This window comes from Bos mutus, chromosome 3 (assembly GCF_027580195.1).
Source record: "Bos mutus isolate GX-2022 chromosome 3, NWIPB_WYAK_1.1, whole genome shotgun sequence".
Classification (NCBI taxonomy): Eukaryota; Metazoa; Chordata; class Mammalia; order Artiodactyla; family Bovidae; genus Bos; species Bos mutus.
The window spans coordinates 29,096,300-29,123,788 of NC_091619.1; the positions used below are offsets into that span (position 1 = coordinate 29,096,300).

The 27,489-nt window shown below is 49.0% G+C and overlaps 1 protein-coding gene across 2 annotated transcripts; it reads right to left on the bottom strand.

Moving 5' to 3' along the window:
• Positions 1-269: 269 nt before the first annotated feature.
• MOV10 (Mov10 RNA helicase) lies at positions 270-27,489 on the bottom strand. Of its 2 annotated transcripts, XM_005887090.3 has the most exons (21): positions 27,388-27,489; positions 27,067-27,268; positions 10,874-11,077; positions 10,356-10,591; positions 9,909-10,167; positions 8,460-8,594; positions 7,679-7,847; positions 6,578-6,732; positions 6,134-6,310; positions 5,878-6,025; positions 5,031-5,189; positions 4,676-4,779; positions 4,406-4,503; positions 4,097-4,313; positions 2,865-2,982; positions 2,463-2,654; positions 2,171-2,245; positions 1,184-1,309; positions 1,011-1,099; positions 516-637; positions 270-426 (listed from the first exon to the last, which is right to left on the bottom strand). In XM_005887090.3, the coding sequence occupies exons 2-21, from the start codon at positions 27,201-27,203 to the stop codon at positions 335-337; spliced, it is 3,012 nt and encodes a 1,003-aa protein (XP_005887152.1). In that variant the 5' UTR covers positions 27,204-27,268; positions 27,388-27,489; the 3' UTR covers positions 270-334. The 2 variants fall into 2 exon arrangements, with proteins under 2 accessions (XP_005887152.1, XP_070223579.1); XM_070367478.1 differs by lacking the exon at positions 27,388-27,489 and having other exon boundaries at positions 10,904-11,077.

Genomic DNA, 27,489 nt, shown 5'->3' on the forward strand with positions numbered 1-27,489 from the left:
TCTTGGAGAAAAGGATGAAGTCATTCCTGGCTCTGGGCCTTGGAGGCGGGTGAGGGGAGTGGTCTGGAGAACAGGCTAAACTTAGAAGCCTGTGGGTGGCTTCTGTCACCTCCCACTGGCTTTCCTCCCCTGGAAGGGGGGTGGGGTGGGTTTGGCCTTGGGCAGGGTGTGACAGTTCCACCTTCCCCTCTGGGGTCATCTTGGGAGTTTAGAAAGCTGGGGCCTGGCTGAGGAGACAAGACACTTTGGCAAAGAATAACATTTTTTTTTTTCAGTGGTACTTCCTCCCCCTTCCCCCAATTGTTAGCAGCCTACAGGGTCAGGTGGGCGGTCCTCAGAGCTCATTCCTCCACTCCGGCTCCACTTGCAGGGACAGGCCCTCTTCACCCTCCCGCTCCTGGGGGAGGTAGTCGTGACTTTTGAGTCCTAGAAAGAGAGGGGGTGAGCTTTGTCTTAGTCACTTACCTCCTCCCTCAGCACTGCCCCCCTTCTGGCCCACCCTGGCCCAGCCATACCTGAGGTAGAGGGGCTGAGTTTGCTCAGACCTTGGAGTAAGTTCTGCCCCTGCTGCAGGTCCAGTTTGGCAGGGAAGGGGCACCCAGTATACCCCCCGTTTTCTTTACAGAACTCCAGGAATCTGTGGGGTACAGGAGCATTCATACACAGCTGCACAGGGCTGGCCGAGTGCCTGCAGAGGCTGGATGCCCAGCCTGGGTCCTGCATACTGGCCTATGCCTGGGGGCAAGTTGCTTAACCTTGGCAAATGGAGATGTTAAGATAAAACAGATGGAAGATTACCTGAGCCCCAAGGTGCTTCATAAAACTACAGCTCTCCTAGGCTAGGGGGTGGGTTACTGACTCAGTGGACAGGAGTTTGAGCAGACTGGGAAATAGTGAAGGACAGGGAAGCCTGGTGTGCTGCCGTCCAGGGGGTCTCAAAGAGTCGGACACAACTTAGTGACTGGACAAGGCTTGTAGCCATCAAAAGGGACGGAGGGTGGGATGCTCACACTTTCCAGTCGGGGTCGTGGCCCAGCAGGAGCGGGTTGCCCACCACGATGAGCAAAGCCTTGGCCCGGGTCACTGCCACATTGAACCTCTGGTGAGAAGAGGTGGTGGGGGGTCACAGCAGGGAAGGGCACCCTGGAAGGAGGAGTGCCCACCAGCCCACCAGCCCTCCAACCTTGGGGTTCTTGAGGAAACCCAGGTTAAAGTCCAGATCCAGCTGCACAAAGCTCTGGCTGCTCCGAACGGTGGAGATGAGGATGACGCTGCGTTCCTGGCCTTGAAACTCTTCCACAGAGCCCACCTAGAGGGGAGGGAAGCAGGGCCGGAGGCACTCAGCCGGGGACCCAGGAACCAGCCCCGCCTACCAGAGCCTGAGGACAGTGGAGGCAGCCAGGAAAGAGGACAGGACTACACTACGCTAGCTGAAACCTGAAAAGTGAATCCAGTTAAAGTGGTGGGAACTGGAAAGGCTTCTAAGCAAAGAAAACAGGATTCCAAAGAATACTAACTCGGCAGAGTTTTTCAGACTTTCCTGAAGATAATCACTCAGTACTTGTTTAAGTAACTCTAGGCCCTAACCCAGACCACCTGAATCAGAATTTCCACCGGAGAGGCCTCTAACTCCTAAAGTACCCATTTTCAACCCTGGCTGCGCAGATCACAGATCACCTGAGGAGCCATAAAAGAACAGCTGCCCTGGCTCTGCCCCCAGATAGCTGTGTTAATTGGTTGGGTGGAACCCTGGCCCTGGCAGCACTAAAAGCTCTCCAGGTGATTCTTATCTGAGAAAGAGTGGAGCTAGCTGTCAACTGACTCAGGGTGGGAGAGGTGAGTGGGGACATCATCACAGGACAGGTCGGGCTGGCTTGGGAGACTGGACTTTATCCTTAGGGTAGAGACTTTAAATCAGCCTGATCCTAAGAATCCTTCGGGGTAATTGCTAAACACACAGGCTTCCTGGCCCCAGCCCAGACCTACAACTTGGGATCTCCAGCAGTGAGAAGCCAGGGGAAAGCCCAAGTCCGTCTCAGGCAGCGAGGGTGGGGCAGGGGCTGGGGCTGTCCCAGGAACAGTAGGGCAGGGACCCAAGGAGGTGTCTGGAAGTGGGGGAGCGAGGGAAACAGAAGTCAGGGAGGGAGTGTGAAACAGTGGTGAGGGTCACCTTCAAGTCCTTGATGTCGTCTAGTCCCCGAAGCTGCTTGTCAAGTTTGGTGATGCAATAACGGATTTTTTCCACCTGGAAGATGGGGACAGGTGCCTTTCTCTCCTGCCATTACCCCAGCACAAGAGGGAGCCAGGCAGGAGGCCAGGGAGCTGGGGGGCAAAGAGGAGGTACAACTGACCTCTGAGCTCTTCTGAGATATGGGGCCGGCAGAGAGGCCTGAGCTGGAGCCTCTGCCTAGCGGTCTGGCTAGGTATGGGAATGTTCCCTTGATGGGAACTGAGGGCCTGACCTGCTTCCGGTATGGGGAGATGACGCCCACACTTCGGGGGCTCAGACGGGCTTTGCCCTTCTTGGAGGAGGGGGCCAGGAGCTGCTTCAGGTAGGAAGTCACTGTGGCAGCCTCTTCTGGGTTGAAGAAGGACGGGCTGTTGCCCTCACGCTCATCCTTGCCCATTACACCGTGAAAGATGATGGGAAAGTCCTAGACACAGGGTTAGGGGAAACGTTCAGTTGGACCTCCCAGATTCCCTTCCCTTCCACCCCCAAACCTTTCCAGGGAATGGGGGATCCCAGATTACTAAGGGCAGGGCTTGTGGCTTCCACTCAGAGACTCCTGCTACCCAGACCCTCAGTAAGAGGGAGCTGGGGTACAGGTGGGGGGAGCCTGAGCCCCAGCCCTTCTCAGCCTCACCTGTCGAGGCAGACCCTCCCAGCGGCAGAAGCGCTCTCGGTCAACGACATCCGCACAGGCCTGCAGCTCCCCATCATAATACAGCCGGTTAGGAACGTCCAGGATGGTGGGGTGAGACCTAGGAGGAGGAGGAGGAAGGAAGAGCAAGACCAGACAGGGGCAGGCTCCCCTCCACCCACTCAGACACTATCCTGTCCTGCCCACTGCATAGTAGACTCATTCAGTTACAGCTTTTGCAACTGGGCACTAGGAGACCTGGGTTCAATTCCTGGGTCGGGAAGATACCGTGGAGCATGAAATGGCAACCCACTCCAGTATTCTTGCCTGGGGAATCCCACGGAGAGTGGAGCCTGGTGGGCTACAGCTCATGGGGTCACAAAGAGTCGGACATGACTGAGCGACTAACACATACACACTTAACCACAGAAAGCAGAACCAAATGTGGCTCCAGAAAGCATCCAATCCACAGATTTCAAATTTAAAAGAAAACACCAAGAAATTAGGGACCCATTCTCAAGTCTCAACTTTGCCAAGGAAGGATAATACAAAAACATGTATCACTGACTATCACCATTACTGGATGAGATAATGTGTTTAAATAAAAAAATATGGAGGAGGAAATGGCAACCCACTCCAGTATTCTTGCTTGGAAAAGTCCATGGACAGAGGAGCCTGGCGGGCTGCAGTCCATGGGGTTACATGACTGAGCATGTGTGCATGAGGGCAGAGGGAGATGGGTTGGTAGCAATAAACTGGTAGAACTAAAAAAAAATTCCCAAAATACAAGCAGTACTAACACAATAGCTAACATTTATTTGCATTCTTAGTGGACTCATCTAAGGAACTAAAGATTCTTAGTGGACTCACCTAGGAACCCAACTGAGCATTTCAGATGCAAAACTCACTGACTAAAGGAAGTATACAGCTCTTTAACTTGAATAATCATTAATTGTCTGTATTATTCTCATTTATCCTTGGATTGCCTAGAAACTTCACCTGGGACCTGCCTCAGACATATTCCAGTGTCTGGGAACCACTGACCATGCCCTGATATACAAATAGGCAAACTGCTCTAGAGTGAGGGCACTTGCTAAGTCACACTATCTACAAACAGCAGTGACGGGACCGCAGAGGAGACCTTCCAGTTTACAGTCTTTCTGCACTGTATAGTCTCTGAGCAACAGGACTGTGGGATGGAGGCTACAGCTGGGCCGGTGGAGGGTGTGGGGTACCTGTAGTTGCGCAGTAGCTTGGTTATGAACTGGGGATTATAGCCATCCGGGCCCTTCTTGTATAGGGCGTTGAAGGTGAGCAGCCGCTCCAGCAGTGAGTACCCCAGCCCATGCTTCTGGGTCAGCGGGCAACGCAGCACAGGCCCCAGCTGCCGAGGGTCTCCTGCCAGCACCAGCTGCCCTCCTGGGTTGTCTGCTTCTTTGACTTCCATCAACCCTGGAAAGTGGGGAGTGATGGGGAGAAAGGTATGTGGTGGGACCTCTCTGACAACATGTGGGGCATACTTGCAGCCCCCTCAAACCCCTCACCTGCTATGGCCACCAGGCTCTCTGGCTCCATGGCATGGCCAGCCTCGTCGATGAAGATGTGTGTGAAGTGATCGATGGGAAACTGGGCTGAGACCAACCTGGGAGGTGTCAGGCCAGGCAGGGGTCACACCCAGACTGTCAAACCTGAATGCTCACCTAGGCCGGCCCTCCCCCCAACTCCCCAGGAACCATCCTTCCCCATTTCCCCAGCCTGCCACCTCTTTACTAACACAATATTAAGAGATGTACACACACACACACACTTCCCACCTGCTGGCAGTGATGAGCGTGGTAATTAAGACGCGATATTCCTGCAGCTTCTTCTTGGAAGGAAATACAAAATCCCCCTTCTTTGCATCCCAGTTACAACAGGGCTGAGAGTTGGGCAGGGAAAGGAGTCAGCTTGGCTTCACTGCCAATTTCACCCTCACTCTGGCTCCGGGGCCCCCAGGCAATTTTATTTACTTTCTCTCACTTTACACACAACTAAAGCCCAGAGAGGGCACCTGACCCACCCAAGGTCACACAGTGAGTATCTCAGAATGAGGGTCTTCTAGTTTCCTGACCCTAGTGTTTACCCAGAGCAGCACCCACTGTCCCTCAGCCACTTGCCTTCCCTAGGTACCTTGATGTCCTCAGGGACCAGGTGGATATCCCTGCTGGGGGCCAGGAGGCGGTAGATGGAGCTGGGTAAGTGGACCCGGAGGCGCTGACAGAGGAGGTCAGCCCCTGAGTTGGATGGAGCGCAGGCCAGGATGTGGGCTTTGGGCAAGTGCTTCACCACCTGGGGTGGGGATAAACACAGTGTGGGAAGCAGCTTCTGGTCTCCGGGTGGAGGGGTGGTGCAGAGAAGTGTGGTTGTGACTCAGGCTGGCACAGTGTGGCATCTCTCTCCCATTGCTAGGGGAGGGAGTGACTAAAAAGGCAAGTTCTGATCCCCAGCCCACTGCAGTCCAAACAGGACTTTATGCTAGAAAACTGCTGCAGTAAATATAAAAGGCTACCATGACTGGTGCTGAAGCTCCAACACTTTGGCCACCTGAGGCGAAGAGCTGACTCATTGGAAAAGACCCTGATGCTGGGAAAGACAGAAGGCAGGAGAAGGGGACGACAGAGGATGAGATGCTTGGATGGCATCACTGACCAATGGACACAAATTTGAGCAAGCTCTGGAAGATGGTTAAGGACAGGGAAGCTTGGCGTGCTTCAGTCCATGGGGTCACAGAGTCCTACACTACTGAGTGACTGAACACAACAACCATGACAGACATGAACTGCAACGTGGAGTCGTGCAATACTCAACGCGCACACAGTGCTCAAAGCCACACTGGCCCTTGGTGCCAGCTGGTGGATGGGTGCCAGGGGCGTGCGTTTGGGGAGCTGGAAGGAAGTGGAACCTGGGGACAGCTGCTTGGTTCCAGGGGGACTCAGAGTGTAGGCCATAGACTATAGGCCACAGGCTCAGGCCCCACCTGCTTGATGGCTTCCACTAGGGTGACAGTCTTGCCTGTCCCCGGAGGCCCAAAGATGATGTAGGGGGCGGGGCGGGTGGTGCCCATAACGATGTGCTTCATGGCCTGCAGCTGCTCCGGGTTTGACTCCAGACTCCGGTCGTACAGCCTGGCAGAGTGCCACAAACACGATGTTGTCGAGTCCCAGAAGCCTCCCTGACCGCATCCCCTACACCCATACTTCAAGTAGCCCTGGATCCCCTGCCCACAGTCTCACTTGAGCTTCACATCCGAGGGCAGCAGTGGGACTCCACGAGAGGCCACAGGGAAGAGCATGGGCTCAAGTGGCCAGCGCCCCGTCAGCTCCAGGGCACGGTGCTGCACCCGCAGGGGCTGGCGGTTGAAAGTGAAGTTCACCTTGAAAGTCAGCCCATCCACAAAGCGGCTCAGGAGGCTTTGGGAAGGGAGAGAGGGGGAAGCATTCCAGTAAGGAGGGGTGGGCAATAAAAGGCCAGGACTCTTTCCATCTACCCCAACCCCACTCGCTTTCCCAGACCTGTAAGCAATCCTCTAGGAGAGGAAGCTGCTGAGGTACCTAAGGGTCCCCTGCTGCCTGCTCTGTCCCTGGGGTCCCACTCATTCTCGGGAGAAACACCCTCCTCCCTTGGCCTTTGGGCCATCATCTGTAGATGTTCCTACAGCTCAGGGTTCCAACACCTACCTGGTGGAAAAACTCAGCTTGACCCGGTCCAATTCCACCTTGTGCACAAAGCCCTTGTAGGTGACGGGGTCCTCGTGATGTGTCTCGGAGGACAAAAGGGCAAATAGGTGGTCCCCCCGCAGCACTGAGGGGCGGCTCTCGGCCACCCCAGGAACCTAGGAAGCAAAGCACCAGCAAGCTTCTAGCCCGAGACGACCAGTGGAGGGCCCACTAAGACCCCCTCCTGAAACACAAGGTCTGATGAGCCACCTCTACCCTGGGGCTCAGGGAGCTTTGCTTCTTTCCTCTTCTACCAGACAGGGCAAGAGTCAGGGGAGATGGGGAAGGGACAAGTTTGCCCAAGCTGCTCAGAGATGCTGAGTCCAGGAGTCCTGGCAACCCTCCAGGGCACGATTTCAAGACCCCGGGGTCAGGTTCCCAGTAAGTCCAGCTGCCCTCTTGGCCAGTTCAGTTTCTACTCTGCCTTTAAAATTTTGTTCAAAACTCAGTTTCTGCAGGAAAATGTCCCTGATCATCCTCACTTGCTGTCTCTTCTCACTTGGTGCCTTTCTCAGCAAATGGGTGCAGGAATCCGTCCTCATGTGCAATTCTGGACTTATGTATACACATTCAACATCTAAGAGCTGGCGAGGTCTCTAAGAATTATCTTCCAGACTTCCCTGGTGGTCTAGTGGTTAAGAATCCACTTTCCAATGCAGGGGACTTGGGTTCGATCCCCAGTGGGGGGAACGAGGATCCCACATGCTGCAGGGCAACTAAGCCTGCATGCTGCAATGAAGATCCAGTGCAGCCCAAAACCCCAAACAGATAAACAAAAAAGAACACGAATCATCTAGATCAGCTCCATGCTTTTCAGGTGAGCGAACTAAGGCCCAGAGATAACGAGAGACTTGCCCAAGGTCACAGAGCAAAGTCTGGGCTAAAACCCCTGTGTTCTCTATTACCCTGCTCTGACGCCTCTTTTGGGGGGCCCAGATCCCTACTCTGCTCCTTGCTGAGCCCTCTGGGACAGGAACAGCATCATTATCCTTTTGTTCTGCCCACAGTCTGTGGGTTGGCTAACTTGAGTCCATTCTCCCTACTACCAATCCAAGCCCTGACCTCCAACGTGAGCAGACGGGGGTTCCGATCTATGGGGTCCCAGGTCATGGGCACCGACTCCAGGTCATAGTGCCGGATGTCGTGCTCCATCTGCAGCTCCTCCAAGTGCAGCAGCAGCCGGAGCTTCACCTCGTAGTTCCTCCACTTCAGGGTTGTCTGAAGCTGGGCCCTGGCAGTGACAGGTGGGGAGGTGGGAGGGGAAGGATAGGAACAGGATGGGTCAGGCAAACCCTATGTCCCGGAGCACCTCTCCCTCTGCAGCCCTGAGACTATGAAAACGTCAGGAATCAGGGAAGACTAGAAGAGCAGAGAAGCAGATGGGGGTCAGAGGCCTCTAAGAAGGGAGTCCCTGCCCGCCAACCTCAGACCTGCATTGTGGATCCTGGAGCTGGAAACACCCTCTCTCAAAGATCCTCCCATGACTTACACCCTCACTTCATTCAAATGTCACTCTCCGCTCAAATATCACCTCCTCGAAGAGGCCAGGACTAGCTGTCCTCTGCAAAACAGCACAGCACATCCTTTACCCTGCTTTAACTTTAGTTAGTTCTTCATAGTACTCATCACTACATAAGATAAGATGAGAAATGCAACTACAATGTCAGGGCCATCATGTGAGTGATTCACCTTGAATGCAGCCTGGCACATGGTGTGTTGGCCAGTCAGGGGATGAATGAACTGAGCATGGAAGGCTGAGGACAGAGGCATGGGGCAGAAGCAAGAAGTGAGCAGAGAAGAAACATATAAAGCAGTGTGAAGGGTGCAGAAGGATGGTACTTACTTGATCTCAGCAATCTCCTTTGGGGCAGTGAAAATACTTGTTCCCCGAAGAAGGACGGGGAGCAGCTGTCTGAGGCGGGGGGGTGGATAGTATGTTCCCAGTGGCAAACTGAACTCCAGGTCATAGTTCTTAGCACTGCAGGAGGGGAACAAGAAAAGCCATTACAAACACAGAGACCCTTCGCCTTCAGAGACTCTGAGAAGGCCCTTCCCTGGGGGAGGCACAAAGCCCTGCTTCAATACTATTGTTGAAAGGGGTCAGTAGCCTTTGCCCTAGAAGAGAGGACTCACTGTCTCATAAGGCTGCTCATGCCAAGGCTGGACCATTTTCATTTTTAGAAAGCATGATACTTGAAAGCATTAAAAATAATAATAATAATAATATATGGAATTCCCTGGCAGTCCAGTGGTTAGGACCCCACACTTCCATGGCAGAGGGGGGTCTGTCTTTGATCCCTGGTTGGGGAACTAGGATCCCACAAGCTGTGAGGTTATCTATATACATATATAAATAATACATGTTCATTAGAGAAAAAAAATCAGAAAAGAGGTAATTAACAAATAAATGGGTAAATAAACAACATGCTCACCATCCAGGGATAACCACTGTTAACTTTTTGATATGCAGCCTTCCAGACATTTTTCTTTGTCAATATGTATTATACAAATATATTTTAAATTAATTAGCCAATTAATTAATTAACTTCTTGGCTGCGCTGCATGGTTTGTGGGATCTCAGTTCCCTATGAGGGATAGAACTTGTGCCCCCTGCAGTGAAAGCTTGAAGTTCTAACCACTGGACCCGCAGGGAATTCCCCTATACATGTATTTTTAGCAGAAAGAGCACAGTGGTCTCATAGTTTGCTTTTATAGCTCAGTATTTTGTGAACGCCTGGACATATTAAAAAGAGATGTCTACACATATGATTCCATTCATATGACATGTCCAGAAGAGGGAAATCTATAGAAAGTACAAGAGTGGTTGGTGAGGGCTAGGAGGCGAGGGGGCAGAGGGGCCGGGGGGCAAAACGGGTGATAACTAAAGGGTATGGGCTCCTTTTGGGGGTGATGAAGTGTTCCAAAATGGATTGTGATGATGGTAGGGCCTAACTGTGAATGTGCTAAAGAAACCACAGATTGTACACTTTAAAGGAATGAATTGTATAGTATGCAAGCTGTTTCAATAAAGCTGTTATGATGGGGAGGGGGAGAGGGAGAGGGAGAGGGAGAAAGAGAGAAACATGACCACCCCAGCTGCCTGATAATCCTTCATACAGTCAAAAATACTTGAAACTTTTCCACACTGTCCTCATATCTGCTTTTCTTCTTAGACAGAAAAGGTCTCTGAGGTCTGGAGGAGTGAAGAACTCACCGTTAGGAAAGGGGCCCACATGGTGATGTGGGGAGGGACCCCCCCACCAGCCTGGACTGGGCTGGACGGAGGACTTACCGGTCGGGTCTCTCTCCTTCCTCTATCCGCCTGGTCACCACAGGGTTTCGAGAGACCTGGGTCCGCTTGAAGGGAGTCGTGGGTTTCAGCTGTGCTGCCAGGGGACTGTGGGCCACAGCGGCTAAGAAGCGGGCGATGTAGAAAGTGCCAGCTCCTTCTGAGCCCGGCTCTCCAGGGCCCAGCAGCTCCCAGAGCACTGTGGCTGGGAAGTAGCCCACAAAGCTGGTCTTACAGTGAACATGGAGCTCATAGCATTCACCTAGGAGAAGGCAGCTGAGTGAGTCGGGTTGGGGAGGGAGCTGCCCAGGAGCATCCCAACCCTGACATCCCCCAGATAGCCCCTACCCCAAGGCAAGCCCCACCAGCCTGCAACAGCACATTCCTGAAGCAACAGACCCTCCTAGGGCAGGCCTCTGGCCACCAGAGGCTCTTTGAGAACCCACTCACCTGGGCCCAGGAGGCAGGGCAGCTCCCGGTCTCCATTGCAGAAGGAAAACTGGGGGGTCCGGCAGAATGGGAAGAGGTGGGTGAGGGTGACAGGCTGGGTTCCTCCATTCCGAAGCCTGAGGGTCAGCACCTCCTTGCGGTTCAAATCCAGGCGGATAAGGAGCTGTCCATCTCGGGCTTCATGGGGCCCCTGGACCTCCACATTCACCCCATGTTTCCCATGCATATACTCAGCCCTGGGGAGAGCGGGAGTCAAGGGCGGGCAGGACTGGGGCAGGAGCAGACAGGACTGGGGGTTGCCCTCGGGAAAGTCATAGAATGGGGAGGATGGCCAAGTGCCAGCTATGCTCAGGAAACCCACCTCCCAGCTCAGGCCAATTAGCTCCTTCCCTGCCCTCCCCTCAGTTCTTGCAGGAGGGAGCCCCTACCCCACCCCCGCCAAGCCGAGGCAAGCCCCAGTCACACGGTTTCCCACACGCCCAGGCCCCTCTTGCACACCCCGTCACACACAAGCACACCTGTCATGAAAGATAGTGGCTAGCAGTGACCTGTGGTGTTTGCTCATTTCCAACCCCGGCTTCATTCTCCTCTTTTCTGGGAACCACACGTCGGCCCAGCGGTCGAGCCCGAAGAACCTGACTCGGGTCTTGGTGACGTAGGCCAGATTGGCAATCTTCATTCCATACAGCATGGAGGAGAAGCCAGGGGCAGGGGTCCCAAAGCTGCCGGGAGCAGAGGAGACTGGGGAGTGAGGGCCAGGGGGCGGCAAGCTGGGGAGGGCGTCTGAGAGCCACTCTGTGCGGGACAGGATGGGGCTGGGGACAGAGACTCAGGCCGGGACGGCAGGACTTCTTAATGTTTTCAGGGAAGGCAAGGGGACCCTCCCCAAGACTAAATATGATTGTTTTAAATAAGCAGCAGGTGGTGGACGTTGCACTTCTGAGGAGAAAAGTCCAATGGTGGGCTGTTGAGATGGAGGACTAAGGGAAGAGAGAGTAAAAAATGAAGACCTGGGGCAGGGTGGGGGCAATTTGGGACAGAAAAGATATAAACACTGAAGCAGAAAGAGTTAAGGCAGAGGGGGAAGCCGAAGAAGCTGATTGGTAGGGTGGTGGTGGGGAGTGGATCCCAGGTCCAGCCCGCTGGTGAGGAGTGAGGGGGCAGAGAGTGCAGGTGTCCAGGGTGTGTGGGCAAGGTGGCTGATCAGACAGCAGTGTCCCCCCGAAGTCAGAGGGTGCAGGTAGAACCCAAGCAGGAAGGGAAAGGATCCTCTCCAGAGATCAAATAGCTTGTTTGGGCCTAGAGAAGGTGAAGACAGGGAAAAGTGGTCAGAAGGACAATAATCCCAAGGTTCAGTGCCTGGAATTCAGTTTAGTCAACTTGACAAGCACTTACAGAGACCTGTTATGTGCCAGACACTGTGCTAGATGCTGGGGGTTCAAAGAGGCCTTGAGGAGCACGGAGGGAACACATTAATTCCAGCCCCTGCCTGGAGCTCAGAGGGGAGGAGCTCAGACTTGGCGGCTTCCCCAGGAAACAGCGTCAGAACTGAGTCCTGAAGGATGAATGGGTGTCATTCAAGCGCAGGACGGAGCACAGAGTGTGAACCGAAGTGTGGGGGCGCGAGTGGGGGGAGCTGGGGGGACCACCCACTCTGACACTAGCTGGGTCACCTTGGGTCATTGTACCTCGCAGAGCCTCACTTTGCTCCTCTATAAAATGGGGTAACAGCAGACTTGTCTCCCGGGGTGGTTGCGTGGATCACAGGAGACACAGACACTGTGGTGTCCACTTAGCCCAGTGCTTGGCACATAAGATCTCAGTAAGGTGCACTATGATTAGTATCACATCCAGTCTGGTTGTACTAGAGTGAAGAGTGCAAGGAGGGATTGGCAGGAGGCAGCAGAGGTGGGCAGGGACCAGGTCTCGCATAGTTTTGCACACCAAGCCATGAAGCCTGCACCTGACCCTGAAGGCCAGCAGCTCTCCTCCTTTACTGGCACTTAAGGGCCAGAGGACAACCCCACATGTGACACGTCATAGACACATTCACGCTCTGGACAGCTGACCACCCTCCCTCCATGCTTTGAGGGGAATGAAAGCAAATCCTAGTTCCTAGGAACCATGGCCATCTCTGTTGAACTATTAAGGCTCAACCAGCATGGTCACTCACCAGCATTAAATAAGATCAGTTAAGGTTAAGGACATTTTCCTGGTGCCCCCTGCCTATAACTCTGCCCCTCTCCCTCCCCCCATGCAAGCGAGTGACACCATTCAGAAAACTTTGAATTGGCTCTCATTTGTCTTAAAAAGATAGTAAATCATGTGAAAACACAATAGAAAATGCTCAAGAAATGTTAGCTACTATTATTAGTATCCTATTAGTAGTAATAGTAGTACTAGTAGCAGCAGTAGTAGTTAAGAGTAGTAACTTACTTCCAGCCTGCACCAGAGGCTACACTGTGGTTACACAACCACCCCATGTTGGTGGGTTTTAAGCAGGGGAGTGGCAAGATCATATTTGCATTTCAGATCACCCAGGCATCAGGAATGGAGGATGGATTTGCTGGAGGCAAGACTGTAGGCAGGGAGACCAGTTAGAAGAAGGCCATTGCAACCGTCCAATTCAAAGTTGACAAGGGTCTGAACAAGGCAGTGGTCAGGATGGAAGAGGAGACAGATCTGATATTTAGAATAAAAAATTAGCAGATTTTGGTTTCGGACAGGAGAGCAAATGTAGGCTGGGAAGAGGGAGGAGTCAAGGACAATACCGAAAGCAGTGGCTTGGCTTCAGGGACTATTCCTGAGATAGGAGGGAGACACAGGAGGAGGAAGAGGCTGGAGGGACATATGGATCTGGACATGGTCAGTCTGAGATCCCCATGGTCCACAGGCAGCTAGCTCCATGAATTAAAAGCTAAGAACTCAGGCCAAAGTCAAAGCAGACCCTAAAAATAGGGAGACGTCAATAGTATTTACAACTACGGAAGTGTTCAGGATCTTCTCAGGGAGTGAGTCGTCTGAGAACCACTGAGGTCAGCACAACCCAGGGAGGGATAGAAAACAGAGCAGGAAGCTCCTGGAGAGGGAAGAGAATCAGGAGGAAGGCTCACAATCAGGTATCGGGCTCAACTGCTGCTGAGGGGCTGAGGCAAAGGGATTGAAATCAACCCTGGTAACTTTCATCAGGGCCCCTTGGTCAGTGAGTCACTAAGTTCCATGAATCGGCACACACTCAAATGCCACAGATGCCAGACTCCACAGGTATCTTTGATACCTGCAGCCATCTCAGGTCCTACTTTTGAGTCATTAGTATAAGAAGGATTACCCATATCCTTTTTACGTGAATATTCTATAATCTACTACTCTAACCAGGGGCTTCCCTGGTGGCTCAGTGGTAAAGAAACCAGCGGCAATGCAGGAAACACGGGTTTGATCCCTGGGTTGGAAAGATCCCCTGAATGAAACGGCAACCCACTCCAGTATTCTTGCCTGGAAAATCCTGTGGACAGAGGAGTCTGGTGGGTCACAGTCCATGGGGTCACAGAAGAGTCAGATGCGACTAAGGGACTAAACAAGTCTAAACAAACAAAAGCTCATGTGCCCTGAAACACCTTGGAGCTCTCTGCTTAGTGGTAGAGAAAAAACAGGACCCTGAGGGGACTGAGCAAACCCAGGAGCACAAATCCTGTCTAAAAAGAGGAAACGCTACTTATCTCTAGAAAGAGGTTACCAGGCCCAAGATGGCCAGATCTGGCTTTTAGAAGCCCAAAAGTACAATTTTAAGGTGAAAGCTTCCATCTTTGGAAGCTTCTGCATTGACACATGAGCAGGAGGAACTCTGCAAGCTTTGCAGCTTCTGTGATAGGTGCTATGCCTGTGTGCTAAGTCACTTTAGATGTCGGACTCTTTGCAACCCCACGGACTGTAGCCTGCCAGGCTCCTCTCTCCAAGGGATCCTCCAGGCAAGAATACTGGAGTGGGTTGCCATGCCCTCCTCTAGGAGAAAGGTACTACCACCTAACTATTAATAGCTTTCAAATTATTCTTCATGTCTATTACCACTATCCAAGTTCACTTGGTTTAACGTGACATCCATAAAAATTAAAAAAAAAAAAAAATTTTTAAATCACAAACTTAGTACATATTGTTGAAAAAAAGCACCAATTCTTGCATTAAACATCTAGTCATTTGGATTTCAAGGGGAAAAAAGATGAACAATTCAATAGAATAACAGAATATTCAACTTAAAGAGCAAACTCCGACAACTCAGGGGTAAGAAAAGATTCTCCAAAAATAGAGAAATGCAAATTAAAGTAAAAATGAAGTACCATTTTGTTTCCATGAGACTGACAAAAAAGAAAACAGTCACAACATGTATTACTATGTGGGAAAGAAAACTCTCATACATTGCTGGTAGAAAGTGGAACTATTACAACCATTTGGAAAACATCCAGCAACATCTCCTAACATTTGATATGGAGGTATCCTTTAACTCATGGGAATGTATCCATGGAAAAGAAACATACCAACATATAAGAACATATGTGCAAGGAGGCCTATTGTAAAGTCCTTCACATTGGCCAAGAATTGAAAACAAATGTCCATCCATAGGGAGATAGCTGAATAAGCTATAAACACTCGTACTACAGAATATCAGACGGCTATTTAAAAGAATGCATCACATCCATTTGAAAGACTAAATGTAAAAGGTTGTCAACACCAAATGTTGACCAGGATACAAAAACACCAGAATGCTCGTGCATTGTTGGATGGACTATAAAATGGTACAATCACTTTAGAAAAAGGTTTGATGGTTTCTTGTAAAGCCAAACATAATACTCTGATTTTTTAATAAAAATATTATTATATTGTTCATGAAATAAAAATTCATAAAAAATGTAACATGACTATAACATATCGTGTAGACCTACCACTGGTATTTATCCAATAAAGACTTGCCGGGAGAATGGGTGAAAAAAGTATCAAGCAATTCCAGACTGTTATTTTATAGACGAAACAGGTTAACAATGCAAACACTGAACCTCTGGCTGCCAGCAATGCTGTGTGATGGCCTGGAACATCAAGTGTCAGGTTATATGTATTGTCCAAACTTGTACAGTCCAACAGCAGGCAAGGTCACACCAGAAGACCAGTTTAAAAAAGACTTTGTGGCCAACTACCAAAACAGAGGTTAAGCAATCTGCCCAAGATCACAGTCTCCAGTACATGTATGTAGATCAGGGTTTCAAGGTCATCGTTTTCAGTTTGGGGCTATTTTGAATAAAACCGCTATACACACACACACACACACACACACACACACACACTTCCATGTTGGCTTAGCGGTAAAGAATATGCCACAATGTATGAGCTATGGGTTTAATCCCTGGATCAGCACAGCAACCCACTCCAGTATTCTTGCCTGGACAATCCCATGGACAAAGGAGCCTGGCAGGCTATACAGTCCATAGGGTCACCAAGAGTTAGACATGATGGAAGTGACTTAGCATGCATGTGTGCATATATACATATATTTTTTCCCCCCACCTTGGCCAAGCGAGCTGCATGTGGGATCTTAATTCCTGGACCAAGGATCTAACCCAAGCCCTTTGTTTGCATTGCAAGCGTGGAGTCTTAACCGCTGGACTGCCAGGTAAGTCCCTATGATTTATATTCATATAAGATATACTGTTGTTGTTGTTTAGTTGCTAAGTCCGACTCTTTGCAACCTTATGGACTGTAGCCTGCCAGACTCCTCTGTCCATGGGGATTCTCCAGGCAAGAATACTGGAGTGGGTTGCCGTGCTGACCCAGCCATTTCCTTCTCCAGGGGAACTTCCTGACCCATGGATTGAACTCAAGTCTCCTGTTTGGCAGGCTAATTCTTTACCACTGAGCCACCAGGAAAGCCCATAAGAAATATTGGTGGTAAAAGAATACCGAAAGAATTGGTAGTAAAATATTGGTGGTAAAAAGAAACCACTGATACACAGAACACGCGTGAATATCAAACACGTTATGCCGAACAAGAGATGCCTTACATAAGAGAGTACATACTACCTGATTCCATTAAATAAAGTTCTAGAATAGATAGTATCTCAAAAAAAAAAAAAAAAAAAAAAATCAATCAGAGCAGTGGACACTGGGTGGGTAAAGGTGAGGACTAAATAGGACAGGAGATGAAGGAACTTTTTGGGGTGATGTTATGTTTTATATCTTGATAGGGTGTTGCACACAGGTATGTGGATTCATTAAAACTCACAGAATGGGACACTTGAAATCTTGTCTATTTCACGGTAGGTAAATTTTACTTAAAAAAAAAAAAAAGAAGGTAAACATGTGAATTCCCTGGCTGTCCAGTGGTTAGGATTTTGCCTCCTTACTGCCTACGTACGGAGTGGGTTCAGTCCCTGATCTGGGCACTAAGATCCCACAAGCTGTGCAGAGTGGTCCAAAAAAAACCCCACTGTAAACAAATTTTTAACTCTTAGATCAATAGTTGTAATAACAACAATCACGCTGAAGTGTTCAGGGGTATTTGTAACTTATTATGAAATGCATCAAAAAAATTAAGATAGCTAGATGGGGACATCCCTGTTGGTTCAGTGGTTAAGACTCCACAATTTCACTGCAGGGGGCACTAGTTCACCCCTGGTCAAGGGACTAAGATCCTCACATGCCCACATGGTGCAAGATAAATATAGCAAGACAGATGGATGGCAGGCATGTGTCAAATATTAATTAAGAAATCTAGATGAGTGGCCATTGCAACGCCCTGATCTGCAGGCCCGCAGAGCTGTGCTCAGAAGCTGACCTCGGACCCTACTGTCCCTGCGTCTTGGCTGCCCTCACTCTGCCACCTGCCTTCGTGCTTGCTGCCTCTGCAAATGGATTACAAAGGCCAGAAGCTAGCCGAACAGATGTTCGAGGGAATTTTCTTTGTTTCCGCAATAGTTGGATTTATCTACGGGTACCTGGCTGAACAGTTAGGGCGGAATGTCTACATAGTTATGGCCGGATTTGCGGAAACTTCCTCCGTGGCCTATATATCGCCAGCACCCCATCAAGTGGATACCTGTTCAAGACTCAAGCATAGAAGAAACCAGGGGAAAGAAAAGAGGTGTGCTAAAAGTAATTGACTGGGATTTTCATGACTCAGTTTTTACTACTGCACCTGCTTTTGTTTTGTGTGACATGAGCTAAATTGTTTTTTGTGAGGAACATGCTCACCAGCCCAAACTCAAGAATGGACTTGGAGACATGAGGTATAGCGGAAAGCGAAGCTTTGTGGTCTTGCAAAATCAGGTGTCTGATGGGCAGGCACACCCACAGTCCTTACACAAAGCAAGTTATCCTAGCATGCAAGCCCCTCTCCCAGTTCCTCACTGGAGTACTATGCAGTGAACCATCTTCCTGGAAGTCGCCTAGGTTTGTTTTCCTCTATGGGCCGGCCCCTCCCTGACGTCTTGTTTCCTCCTTTCCTGTGCACCTCTTTCCGTTTTTTTTTATGTTTTGAATTCACCAATAGGGTGAGCCTGTGTGAAACCCTTATGTTTTGAATTCACCAATAGAATGAACCCCGGGTGAAAAATCCTAGGCATCCCACCTTCCCTTTGTTTGCCAACTTTCCAGTTTTATATGGCTAATAGCTCCTTATGACCAACCTAGATAGCATATTCAAAAGCAGAGACATTACTTTGCCAACAAAGGTCCATCTAGTCAAGGCTATGGTTTTTCCTGTGGTCATGTATGGATGCGAGAGTTGGACTGTGAGGAAGGCTGAGCGCTGAAGAATGGATGCTTTTGAACTGTGGTGTTGGAGAAGACTCTTGAGAGTCCCTTGGACTGCAAGGAGATCCAACCAGTCCATTCTGAAGGACATCAGCCCTGGGATTTCTTTGGAAGGAATGATGCTAAAGCTGAAACTCCAGTACTTTGGTCACCTCATGCAAAGAGTTAACTCACTGGAAAAGACTCTGATGCTGGGAGGGATTGGGGGCAGGAGGAGAAGGGGACAACAGAGGATGAGATGGCTGGATGGCATCACTGATTCGATGGACGTGAGTCTCAGTGAACTCTGGGAGTTGGTGATGGACAGGGAGGACTGGCGTGCTGCGATTCATGGGGTTGCAAAGAGTCGGACACGACTGAGCAACTTTTCTGATCTGAATAGCTCCTTATGGCTGTTACACCAGCAAGGTGTCACTGAAAGCTAGCTATTTTTGAAAATGGATCACTTTACATTTTTTAGTTCTTACCTTTTCCTATACAAAACATGAGCTAAAAAACACTTATGCTCAGCTGTGTATAGATATTGTTCTCCCTCTATTTCATTTCTCCGTGTTTTAATTTATAAATAGTTTGGACCTTGTCTTCACAAACTTCCTCTGAAATGGTTCAGGTCTACAAAATGATGAAGGTTAAAGCTTCATAAATGATACTACAATTTAACTATCAAAGTTTTATAATTCATTATAAGTAGTTAGGCTGTTTTAATGTTTTCAATTAAAATTCAGTGCAATTCAAAAAAAAAAAAAAGAAAGAAATCCAGGTGAGGTGAAACAAAGTATGACCCTGTGGGGGCCCTCCAGGGCACAAAAGCCTATCTGTGTCCCTTGCTGCTGCTTTGTAGAAATAGACTTCATTCAGCCTCCTTGACCTTCCCAGCATTCCAAGGGGCAGATTCAAACAGTTGTTAATCGGGGAACAGAGGGAAATATGGAAACAAGGTGGGGAAGGGGGATGTGGGGGGTTTGCAGTCTAGAAACAATAGTGCAGCCTTGGGGCAGGGTCCTATTTCCTCCTCAAGGAATACACATAACAATAGCTTTGCCTGCTAGGAACTAAGGCCACCACCCAGGTGGATGACAGTAATTTCAGGCAGAGCACAATATTCCTGGAGCACCACCCAGTTACCTCACCACTAACCAATCAGAAGAAAGTCACTCACCCTGCAGCCCTCATTCCAAATTTTGCCTATAACAATTTCTCCTAGAAAACCCTCAGGGAGCTGCCTAAATCACCTGTTTTCACTGCTTGGCCCTGTAATAACCCTTTCTCTGCTCCCGACTCTGACGGTTTGGTCTATTTGGCGTCATATATGCGTGGGGCACACCAATTTGTGTTCAGTAACAAGGGTATATGGTTGTTAAATGTCACATTATTTCAACTTTTCATTATGTTTGAAATTTGTCATAATTAGATGTTGAGGAAAAAACCCAATAATGCAATTAGAAGAATATACCAGACAATTAGGAGTCATTTCCATGATGCATTGACGAGTAAGAAAATCAGGAGATGGAAAATGTGTATAACATGATCCTTTTAAAATAAAACAATAACAAAAATACCCTAATTGATATGAGATACCTTAGTGTGGAACAAAATGTGGCAATGTAGGTGGGATGCTGATATGAGAGGTACCTGCGTGCTGGTTTCAAAGTTGTGTCTGACTCTGAGACCCTATGGATTGCAGCATGCCGGGATCCCCTATCCTTCACTATCTCCTGGAGTTTGTTCAGATTCAGTTCCATTGAGTTGATGATGCTATCTAATCATCTCATCCTTTGCCACCCCCTTCTCCTTTTGCCTTCATTACCTGACAAAACATTAAGGGTTCCCACTCTTTCACTCTCAACTACCTGCTTAACTGTTTGACAGTAAAGAATCTGCTTGCAACGTGGGAGACCTTGCTTCGGTCCCTGGGTCGGGAAGATCTTCTGTAGAAGGGAATAGCTACCCACTCCAGTATTCTTGCCCAGAGAATTCATGGACAGAGGAGCCTGGCGAGCTACTGTCCATGGGGTGGCAAAGAGTCAGACATGATTGAGCAACTAACACTTTCACTTTAACTGTTTGATGTATACTTCTCCAGGCTCTTTTTCTTGCATTAAAAAATATATATATTTTTAAGTACACATATTTTTTTGTGTGCTACACATACTATTCTGCAACAGACTTCTTTCACCACCATGGACACCATGACAACATTTTACCAAGCCGCCTAGTTCTTTTGAATGGTGGCAGAGGATAGCACAGTATGAATGCATTGTGATGGGTTTAACTATTTGTTCAGCAATAGATAGCTAGGGTGCCAAAAATTTTTGGCTATTTCAAATGTTACAATAACCATCCCTCTGGGTCAAAGAAAATGAAGAAGCTTTACTTTGATGTGTGTGCACCCCTGCATTTAAACTGTGGTCAACCACTGGACCACCAGCAAAGTCCTTGAGATTTGTATTCACATAAGAAATACTGTTGATGTTGTTAGTCGCTTAGTTGTGTCCGACTCTTTGGGATCCCATGGACTGTAGCCTGCCAGGCTCCTCTGTCTATGGAATTTTCTAAGTCAGAATACTAGAGTGGATTGCCCTTTCCTCCTCCAGAGGATCTTTCAAGCCCAGGCATCATCAGAGTTGGGTCTCCTGTGGCTCCTGCATTGGCAAGCAGATTCTTTCCCACTGAGACGGCTGGGAAGCCCCCTTTACTTTGATAAGTTCTGCCAAATTGTCCTTTAAACAAGTTGTACAAACTTACATTCTCACTGAAAACAATTCGAGAAAATCCCTTTCCTAGACCCTAACACCAGAAACCTTCAATCCTTTAAATTTTTGACAATCTGATAAGCAAATGAATAGTTCAGTTCAGTTGCTCAGTTGTGTCCGACTCTGCGACCCCATGAATTGTAGCATGCCAGGCCTCCCTGTCCATCACCAACTCCCCAAGCTTGCTCAAATGAATGGTACTTTGTTTACATTTTCATTTCCCTGATCACGACCATAATCAAGTATCTTTCCTTCTGTTTATTAGTCATTTATATTTCCTCTGTGAACTGCTTGATGATCTCATCATCTTCCCAAGCCCTATGAACTGTTCCTCCTGCTTCTGATGCCACACCTCTCTAATGGTCCATCCCTTTAAGAGTCAGCAGGAAGTGAAAGTGAAAGTGTTAGTCACTCAGTCACGTCAACTCCTTTGCAACTCCATGGACTGTAGCCCACTAGACTTCTCTGTCCATGCCATTTACTGAAGTGGGTTGCCATTCCCTTCTCCAGGGTATCTTCATGACCCAGGGATCAAGCCTGGGTCTCCTGCACTGCAAGCAGATTCTTTACCATCTGAGCCACCAGAGAAGCTCTATAGAGTCCACAGGAGTTATCAGCAAACACAAATCAGATCATTTCCCCCAACTTGACTCCACAGACTACAGGACTAAATCTAACCCTTTAATATGGCTCTCCTGAATGCTCCACCATTAAAAACGATACATCAACAGAAACAGAAAACATTTATTAAGCACTTAGTACCTGCTGTTCTAAGAAAATCCTTGCATTATCTCATTTACTCCTCACAACAACCCTTTGAGGCAGCAACTATTATCATTCCATTTTAGGGAAGAAACTGAAGGACAGGTTCCCACCCCACACCCATTCTAAATGGCAGCTCAGCCACCCTAGCTATTGTACCACCGCACTCCCCTCCAGACTTTTCTGCCACAGTTGGATATCCTGGGTGTGTATCGCCCTGCCCCTGGTCTCTGTTGTTTGTTAGGTGGAAGATGACTAATTTTTTAGACCTGGTTCAGGAAAGCCTACTAGCCTGAGGAATGGTATTTCAAAACACAGTATCAGATTGTTACTGGCAGAATAGCCATTCCTCAGTTCTTGTCCTCTTGAGGCAAAGAATTCAACTGAGAGACAAAGCAGTTTCAAGCAGCAGGAGTTTTTAGGTGAAGCGAAAGTATACTCTTGAGAAGGGAGGAGAGTCGGCTATCTGGGAACCAGAAGCAGCCCCGCAGTTAGGGCAAGGTAGGTTTTAACAGAAGGGTGGAAAGTCCTTCCTGGTGTCCTGAGGTACCTGACTGACAAATTGATCGACAGCTTTAGGTTATTTAACTTTTGTCATGTGCAGGTGTTTACCCATAAGCACCCAGGCAAAACCTATGGGGGCAAGGGGGAGGTACAAAAAATTGCAATGCTGATTTATTATAAAGATAGCATAATGAGCCTCGGGTTACTCTGAGTCACCTCTTAGGTCTCGGTGTACCTGAGCCAACTGGTGATGGTGGTTTGAAAAGCCCTACTGTGTTTCTGACATCCTGCTTGGTCCTGAAACTGGCTGGAAACTTAGCAGTTCCTAACGAAAAAAGGGAGGATGTCTGGGTGTGTTCTGGTCACCAGTGTCCAGGTGTGGGGGGACGGGGAAAGATGGCCCTATCCAGAATGGGGCAGGACCTGCTCTTGTCTGACTAGCTACCTAAGAAGTGATCTTAATGGGACTTCTAGTTCTATGTTTTACAAACTGGATTGCAGGTCTCAATGGGTAAAGACCAGACCAGGGCTTTTGTACAACTGAAGTAAACTAGAATAAAAAATATCAGAAGTTAGGGAATGAGGCCAAGCTTTGTTTTAAGGACACATACTGTTCTGTGAAAGCTGTGTATACCAGACCCTATATTAAAAAGCAGAGACATTACTGTGCCAACAAAGATCCATCTAGTCAAAGCTATGGTTTTGCCAGTAGTCATGTATGGATGTGAGAGTTGGACTATAAAAGCTGAGCGCCGAAGAATTAATGCTTTTGAACTGTGGTGTTGGAGAAGACTCTAGAGAGTCCTTTGGACAGCAAGGAGGTCCAACCAGTCAATCTTAAAGGAAATCAGTCCTGAATATTCATTGGAAGGACTGATGCTGAAGCTCCAATACTTTGGCCACCAGATGTGAAGAGCTGACTCACTGGGAAAGACCCTGATGCTGGGAAAGATTGAAAGCAGGAGGAGAAGGGGATGACAAAGGATGAGGTGGTTGGATGGCATCACCGACTCAATGGACATGAGTTTGAACAAACTCTGGGAGATAGTGAACGACAGGGAAGCCTGGCGTGCTGCAGTCCATGGGGTTGCAAAGAGTTGGACATGACCGAGCGACTGAACTTACTAAGTGACTGAAAGTAAAATGTAAACTTTCACTGTGGATAGAGGTCCAGAATGATCTTTCTAAAAACACTGATTCTCTCAGTGTCCTACTTTACAACTTTTTGTGCTTTCCTATTTCTGTTAAGATTAAAAACAAAAACCCCACATCACCTCCCCATGGCCTACAATGGCCCACCCAATCCAGCCCCTGCCTCCCTCTGACCTCATGTCACCTGCTCACAGGAGTTCACCTCCAGCCTTGGAGGTGCTACTTCCTCTGCCTGAACTGCCCTCCCCTTGTCTTACATTTGCTAATTCCATTTATCATTCGAGATTCTGCTCAAACATCACTTTCTCCAGGAACTTCTGGTTCCTAGACTCGGTCAGGTCTCCAAGTCATAGTCTTGGGCATCCTGGGCTTTTTCTCACAAGCACTTATCAGAACAGTAGTTAAATAAGTTTTTTTTTTTTTTAAGTATTTGTCTTTAATTGCCTCCTTCTTCCTAGTTAAGTTCCTTCTGTGTATCTACAGCAATTCAGTTTTGTTTTGCTCATAGACGGCATTCAGCCAATATTTGTTAAATAAAAGAATGAGCCTCTTGCCCAAGGCAGGAATGATCTCCTCTCAGAAACTTTCTCATGATGCCAGTGCTTATTCCATAACGGACTCCTAACCAGCAATGTTAATGATAGCTGCCACTTCCAAAGCCCATGCACTCTGTTACCAGGGGAAATGCCTTACCTATGATATTTTATTTTGGCCTCACACAACTGAGAGAAAGGCAGTATTTTACACACTTAACAGTTAGGGAAATTTAGATACGTGGTTAAAATCAAATGCAACTAGTAAGTGGCAGAGTCAGAATTTGAACTCCAGCTATGGAAACATGATCCTAGCTCCTGAAGCTCAGAATGTCATGTTTATCTACACATCTGCCACTCCCTACTAGCCTACACTCTTTAGAGGCAGGAAGCAGGGCACAGGCAAATGGTAGAGCCCCCATTAAATATATTTGCCAAATGAATAACAAGAGGTGGGAAAAGTTAATAAGAGTTGAGAGCAGGGTACTTCATAAAACTATAAAATAACCGATTAATAGCTGGAAGGGACCTATTCTTCTCAGTGGGGGAAGCGCTCAAAACTCCTGATACAGGGTAACTTGCTATAGCCCCCCTACAACCTCTTCCCTTGTAGATCAACTCTACTTACTAATTCTTTTAGATTCTGGGAAGCATTTATTGAGCATCTAATACATACAAGGCTCCACGCTGGAGACTGAGGGAAGGCTCCAACATGATGAAAGGCCTGTCCCCGTGTTCGGAGGCTCTACAGTCTGGTGGAGAGACGTGCTCTAACACAAGGTAGGGTGTCACCCAGCTATAATCAGGCTTCGAAGGAGGAGCAATGAGAGCCCAGAGAAGAAGCAATGAATTTCCGTGAGGTCACAGCATAAGAAAGTTCTCTCTAATCAGAACAGAAATCTCTTCCACTTGGTGTATTTTTTTTTTTTTTTCTTTCCGCCTATGTCACTTAATTCACTCAGTTTTCGGCATCTCACTTAACCAATCAGGGACTGAAACCGAGCAAGTGCAGTGAATGCCCGGAATCTAACCATTAGGTCACCAAGGAATTCCCCGAGGGGCCATGTTGAGTGAACCCAGTTCTGCCTTCTGAAATGACACCAAAGTATAATCCTTTCCCCTCAGGACAGTCTTTAAAATATTCACCAATAACTACCTTGTCCTCTCCTCTTTTTCTCTTTCCAAGGCCAACATTTCTCCATTTCTTTGATTGGGTTTCACAAAAAGAATGAATCAACATAGAAGCCTTTCCTCCTTCTCCAAGTACTAAAATGCTATCTAGCCTTCAAAGCAAAGGACAAGGTCAATGCCATCCTCTCTATCAAATTCCCTAATAACTACAGGGGAGTTGTATCTTACTTGCCTAAAAACAAGTACATACTAAAAAAATTACTTTTGAAATCCCTTAGATTCACTCATAATGTATGGTATATGTGGTTTCCTATATGCCTGTTTGTGGCTATCTGACAAAGCCTCTCCTTGAAGAAACTTCAGTCAGGCCCCTCTCAACCCTCTTCTGCCTTAGGCTTCAACTTTGCCCCACCCTCAAACCCTTAACGCTGTCTCCGAGTGATTCTTCATTCAAGAACCCCTCACTCCGGTGTTGGCTATAAATCCCAGCTGTCTTTGCTGTTTTGAGATTGAGAAAGAGCTCCTCCCATGGCAGTGAGTGAGTGAGTGAAGTGAGTGAAGTCGCTCAGTCCTGCCGACTCTTTGCGACCCCGTAGACTGTAGCCCGTACCTACTGCAATAGTCTCGAACAGCCTTCCTCACCATTTAAACAAGCATCAGAATGATAGTCTCTTTAACAGAGCCAAAAGAAGTAGTCGACTTTTGTTCAGTCGCGTTGTACCTATTTTTGTGGACACAGGTGAATTCATGGATGTGCAGTGTTGATGATGTGACTCAATGGTAATTGTTCTCTTTATTTTTCCTCCAGCATTTTTCTTATTATCGGTATTATAGTCCTCATGCTATGTTACTATTTATTGCAGCATACTGTATGTATATCACAGCCTCTCCTGCTCCACTGGCATTATGTATTTTCCCATCAGTATATTCCCCACAGTGCCCAGCACAGTGTGGGGACATAAAACAGGTCAGCGTCTTTGCTCCTTCAGGTGCTACTCAAACCCATTAAATGTCCCTCTTAAAACGTGACAGTCATTACTGAAAACAATATTCCAGAAATGATCCGGTAAACCTGGAAAATCACTTACCTCCTGCCCCCCGCCCTAAACCACACTTTTATAAAACACAGTCTAACACTTCTTTGGCTCTTATAAGCAGCCATACCCGCCTTTTGGTCTACTGAAACCAAGATCTTTTTTCAAGAGGTCTGTTAGTAAGCCTAAATTCCCAACACCCAGTATTTATTTAAGTCTTTACATTTATCCCTGTTAAATTATTTCTTGGTCTTTGGCCCAAGACCCCAAGACTGCAGCCTGTTGATAGAGGTGTTTTTGAAGCACAATTCCGTGGTTTGACAGGGAGAAGTCTCTTTGCTTTTCACTTGAATGGGAACAGGAAAGGAGGACCAAACAGCGTTTAGCCACAGGATGAGAAGGGGCCTCGAGGAGACCGGCCCCCGCGCGGGTCTCCATGGAGAAGCCACAGGTGCTAATGGAGGTTTGGTACGTACGCAGTTGGTGCCCTTTCCTTCTTCCCCGAGCTCCCTGAGACTCTCGCTCCTACACTGGGTCTCTTCAGCTCTCTGGGATAGTGAACCCCCGAGGAAGCAGCCCCTCAATGAAGGGGCGGAGGTCCCCGCAAAGCTCGCGCCAGGGCGGGCAGCCCTCAGCAGGAAGCTCGTTCCCCGCTCTTCTGCAAAGCCTGGGCTCCCTTCCCCCACGCCGAGCGCTTACCACCCTCAGCCCCCAACCCCCGCGGGCGGCGCGTGGACGCAGCACCCGGCTCCCCCAGACATGTCCAGCGCCGCCGCCGGGGGAGCAGGCTGTGGGGGAGGTTCTCCGCCCGGACTCGGCGCAGGGGCCCGGCAGGGGCAGAGCGGGTGGGATGCTGGCGGCGCTGGCGGCGCGGGCGGGGCGTGGGCACCGCGCAGGAGGGGGCGCTGCGCGGCCCCGGGACCCGCCGGAGCCACTGGGGGAGCTGCCGTTCTCCCGCGCCCCTGGGCGGGAAGAGTGGCCCCGCCGCGGGGGTAGCGGCGGTAAGCTGGGCCCGCGTTTCGGGGCCGGGGAGTGGGCCGGCCCGTACCTGGTCTTGAAGTCCTGGTTATAAATGGTCCTCAGCCGCTCGCGATCTGTCTCCCTGTCCTGTCCCCGATCGACCAGGAAATTCTCGAATCTCTGGCCCGTCTCCCGGAGCTGCCGGCAGCTGAACTTACTGGGCATCGCGGCGGCGACTGCGGCCCAGGCAGGAGGGTTCGTAGAAATGAAACTGAAACTCGCCGCCGCGGCTGGAAGTTGGCGGTCTTAGGGTGAGGGTGCTGGAGGGGAGAAAGCCCCAACTCCGACCCCAGATCCGGCAGGATCCCTTCTCCCCCCACCAGGTTTCCCTCTACGGTTCTTTTCCTACCTGAGCCTTCCCTTCGGTCTCTTCGTCCTATCCCCTCCCCCTCTTCCCATTAACTCTTTGCTAAGGAGTCTGACCCCTCCCTCAGGGCCCTCCCCTTACCCC